Source organism: Salmo salar, chromosome ssa27 (genome assembly GCF_905237065.1).
Source record: "Salmo salar chromosome ssa27, Ssal_v3.1, whole genome shotgun sequence".
NCBI classification, from domain to species: domain Eukaryota; kingdom Metazoa; phylum Chordata; class Actinopteri; order Salmoniformes; family Salmonidae; genus Salmo; species Salmo salar.
Window position 1 is genome coordinate 11,083,678 of NC_059468.1, and position 4,821 is coordinate 11,088,498.

Sequence of the window (4,821 nt, forward strand, 5' to 3'; positions counted from 1 at the left end):
ACTGCAGGATTGTCCATCAGAGCTGTTGCCAGAGAATTTAATGTTAATTTCTGTACCATAAGCCGCTTCCAATGTCGTTTTTGAGAATTTGGCAGTACATCCAACCGGCCTCATAACAGCTGACCACGTGTAACCACACCAACTCAGGACCTCCATATCCGGCTTCTTCACCTGCAGGATCGTCTGAGACCAGCCACCCGGTCAGCTGATGAAATTGAGGAGTATTTCTGTCTGTAATAAAGCCCTTTTGTGGGGAAAAACTAATTCTGATTGGCCTGGGAGGGCATAGGCCAACCCACTGGGGAGCCAGGCCCACCCACTGGGGAGCCAGGCCCACCCATGTCTGCGACCCTGCCCAGTCATGTGAAACCCATAGATTAAGGCCTAATGAATTTTTTTTCAAATGACTGATTTCCGTATATGAGCTGTAACTCAGTAAAATCGTTGAAATTGTTGTTTTATTCAGTATAAATGATTGCTTTTTGCGCCGTATGCAGTTCTCTGTAGTAAAACTGCATCCACCCGGGGGCGACAATTTGTGTTTCTGGGTTCGCCAAACCCACTCTTTAGAACGGAAGAAGAAGACAACACGGATGTAGAACTGGGAGAGCGATTTTTTTTTTTTAAACATTTAACATTAACTTCCTCGTAGACTTGATAGGTGAATACAACCTGAGAGGAACAGGCTCGTTTGACAATAATAATACCACAAGTCTTCAAAGAATGTCTAAATTACAGTCTTTGAATTCGTTTCTTTCTGAGTGTTTGACGGCGGCGACAGTGGAGATTTTGGGGGCAGTTGAGAAAGTCGTAACTGAGTACCAGGAGGAGATCTCACGATCTAAAGAGGAGAATGATCGTCTACGGAGACTACTTGGGATCACACCGGGTATAAAACGATGTACACCAGGTTTGTGTGTAGATCCCATTTACTCACTTAATATACTGTTTAGGCTATCAGCGATTATCTTTTCATTAACGTTTTAGTTTAGCTTTCACCATGCATGATTAGTTTGTCGATTTTGCAAAAATCATGTGTACTCAGACATGCCTGCGCCTATCATTTCTTCCATCCAGACTCCCAGCAGCTCTCTATCCCTGTCTCTGAAGAAGAGTTTCCCCCTGAGCAAAAACACTGTGAGCAGGATTGGTGCCCTAGTCTGGGACAAGAGGAACCAGGGAACATACTGATTAAAGAGGAACTGAGGACCAGTCAGGAGGAAGAGCAGTTTCAGGGGCCGGAGGGTAATACCATAGAGTTTATATTTAGTTCTCCCTGTGTGAAAAGTGAATGGGATCAGGAAGCCATCAGCCACTGCTCAGCTGTAATTAGTGACCAAGTAAACAGTCCACCATTGGATCCCGAACCACCATTGGGGGCATACTGTTCTAAACTCAGCACCATGTCTAAAGAATCTCACTGCTGCTGTGACTGCGGCAAAGTGTTTGCTCTAAAAGCTGACCTTCAGAGGCATGTGACTCTCGCCAGGGAAAGACCCATTGAATGCCCCTACAACTCCACCAGTAAACTGAAGGCCAATGTCCCACTCTGTCACGGTGGGAACCCCTGCCTTGTTTGTGGCAAGACCTTTAAAAACAAAGCACATCTATCCCAGCACATGATGATTCATACACGGGAGAGGCCATTTAGCTGTGCCGACTGTGGAAAATGCTTCCATCGCAAGGGGCTGCTGAATGTGCATATACAGACTCATAAAGGAGAGAAACCATTTAGCTGTGGATACTGTGGGAAAAGCTTCTATCAGAAGGGGAACCTAACCCAACATGTACGTACTCACACAGGAGAGAAACCATTTAGCTGCGGTAGCTGCGGAAAGAAATTCAGTCGAAAAACACATCTGAACAGGCATATCCAGACTCACGCGGGTAAAAAAACAGCACAGCTGTTCTGTGTGTGGTAGAAGATTTGCTGAGAATGCTTACCTGCTGAAACATGTGGATAAAGTCCACAAATAACAAAAACAGAACCCAAACAGAATGGCGAAAGACGGTGAGGACACAGACATCTTACGTCAGAGGATGGGACTAAAAATGCAGGATGTGGACAAAACTCGTAGGAAAGCAACACCACACTGGATCATTCATGCTGTTGGTTTCAAATGAATAGATGTAGACTGTTTAAACATTAGCCTATTAACAATTAGATTGTTTTGGAATGTCTGAGCCACAGTGAAGAGAAAATGATCAGACTTATGTTCATACAGAAAACTTTTCAGAAAATCCTATCCTTGAATTTGAGTGTTTCGCTATCCAATTTGACCTGATGGTCTATTCTGACCTAATGCTGCTCATCCGTGATATTGCAGCAACCTTAAAGTTGAAATCCGTTGTGGTGAAACTTCCACGTACGTTTGTGATATAACAACAAAGATGTTACTTCAAACAACAGTTATGTTTTTCTCTGACATCATTGCACGCGTGATAGAACAGCAGAGTATGTACTACTTTTTACATTTTTTTTAAATTATTCTTAAAAAAAAATTATTACTAAACAAAAATTATAACAAATGTGCCTGGGGTGATCAATGGTTCTGTTTTTTGAGGATTTCAGCTTTAACCCAACACCTGGTCTAGAGCTTGGGACCTCTTGGCCCTAACGGTTAAGGTGTTGGCTTGACCGTTGCTAGACCTGGGTTCGAATCCCGGTTGGGGCAACCACCCAGATTTGCTACAATATCATTGTGTAGCAAAGGCTCTTATGCCCCTTTAACTATACACTCCTATGCGTGCACCTGTAACCGGTTCCCTTGTTAAATACCTGGGGTGTATTCGTTACATCTTGCAATGGAAACCGAGCAAATGGTTCCACTGGATATCATAAGGTGAATGCACCAATTTGTAAGTCGCTCTGGATAAGAGTGTCTGCTAAATGACGTAAATGTAAATGTAATGTAAATGGAACGAAACAGAGAGGGACCTACTTAATTTGTCTAATAGAAACACTTGTTTTCATTGCAAAACGGTTACTTTGCAACAGAAAACGTTTTGAAACAGAATCGGCGTAATGAATACACCCCTGGGTTCCTTTGTCTTTTGTTTCAAGTAGAACTGACAGCGTTTTAGCAACATGACATTTCATAAAAATCTGTTCATATACACCCCCAGGAAAATGACACCTTTAAAATAAACATTTCTAATATTCTGACAAGCGAGCACTTAGATATGGTAATTCATATAATGCCTGGGATGTATAGTACGACGTTTGTGATAATTCTTTAGCAATATAGAGTGGGAAATCAGCTGTGTGTTTGGACAATTAAGACACTGCACTAAATTAAACCTAATAAAAACATCTGTCTAGGACCAGAGTTTTACGCAGACCGGTGCGCCATAGCCAATCAGAGCTATAGTAGACCTGTATGCAAATATGTCGTTAGCCACACGGGCCTGCCATCCTTCACTTTGAACTGGACTGTGTGTTTACATGTAGTAGCAACAGTGCAACTTTAGATCATTAGAACGTATTCGCCCAAAAGCCACAAAATACACCTGAATGGATTTCTGCAAATATGTAAACACCACGGGAGTCCTCTTCCATTTGGGAACTTCAGTCCTATTGATCAAACAACCATGAAAAGGTAGGCTCTCTCTCCCTCAGTTATGCACATCAACAAAACCAACAACTAATGCTATTGTTAGCGAGAGAAGCTCAAATCTAACGAGGAAACCTTAGATAAACCCTCTCAAACTTGTTAAGCTAGTTGGCCATCAAACCTCCACTGAAACGATGGGGAATAGTAGCCTGCTCGTCCTTCTGCAGCTTGCCTGCCAATGCATGCTTGTTCCAAACCAGGTTTTGAGATCTGAATGGGAACTTGCCTGTCTGCCCGCCCGTTTGATCAACGCCAAATACGTCATTTGGTTGACAACTAGGAGATATGCTAACTGTGGATAAGTTCAAGTTCAGCTTAGCTAGCTAGCAAAGCAATTTCAATTTGTTTTTCTAACTAAATAACACCTGCATCTCTAGCTGTAGCCACTGAGAAACAATAAGGGGGGAAAAGTCAGTCACTCACCCACTCCTCCAATGGCAAGACATCCTCCCAGCAGCTAGCTGGTTAGCGTTAGGCTCTGTGTTTTTAGCTTGCTAAATAAATAGCTAGCTACATAAATACAAGGAAAAAAAATATAAATGCTACATGCAACAATTTCAAAGATTTTACAGAGTTACAGTTAATATTATAAAATCAGTCAATTGAAATAAATGTATTAGGTCCTAATCTATGGATTTCACGACTGGGAATACTGATATGCATCCCGTTGGTCACAGAAACCTTAAAAAAAACAAGTAGGGGCGTGGATCAGAAAACCAGTCAGTATCTGGTGTGACCACGATTTGCGACACATCTTCGCATTGAGTTGATCATGCTGTTGATTGTGGCCTTTTGAAATGTTGTCCCACTGCTCTTCAATGGCAGTGCGAAGTTTCTGTATATTGGCGGGAACTGGAACACACTGTTGTGCACGTCGATCCAGAGCATCCCAAACATGATCAATGGGTGACGTGTGGTGAGTATGCAGGCCATGGAAGAATTGGGAGGTTTTCAGCTTCCAGGAATTGTGTACAAATCCTTGCGACATGGGGCAGTGCATTATCATGGTAAAACATGAGGTGATGGCGGCCTTGAGCCTCAGGATCTTGTCACGGTATCTCTGTGCATTAAAATTGCCATCGATAAAATTGGATTCGTTGTCCGTAGCAAATGCCTATGCCTGCCCATACCATAACCCCACCGCCACCATGGGGCACTCTGTTCACAACGTTGACATCAGCAAACCGCTCACCAACACGACGCCATA

General features: G+C 42.9%; 1 protein-coding gene across 1 annotated transcript; it reads left to right on the forward strand.

Annotated features, from left to right (window-relative positions):
* The first annotated feature begins 559 nt into the window (after positions 1-559).
* LOC106588371 (chorion transcription factor Cf2) lies at positions 560-4,599 on the forward strand. The gene is made up of 2 exons (XM_014177281.2): positions 560-910; positions 1,078-4,599. The coding sequence occupies exons 1-2, from the start codon at positions 724-726 to the stop codon at positions 1,920-1,922; spliced, it is 1,032 nt and encodes a 343-aa protein (XP_014032756.1). The 5' UTR covers positions 560-723; the 3' UTR covers positions 1,923-4,599.
* The last annotated feature ends 222 nt before the right edge of the window (positions 4,600-4,821 follow it).

Excerpts from the sequence above, each read along its gene's own strand:
- LOC106588371 (XM_014177281.2), top strand. The coding sequence starts at position 724 with ATGTCTAAATTACAGTCTTTGAATTCGTTTCTTTCTGAGTGTTTGACG. Across the intron at positions 911-1,077 it reads TATAAAACGATGTACACCAG|ACTCCCAGCAGCTCTCTATC; the intron begins GTTTGTGTGTAG and ends TCTTCCATCCAG.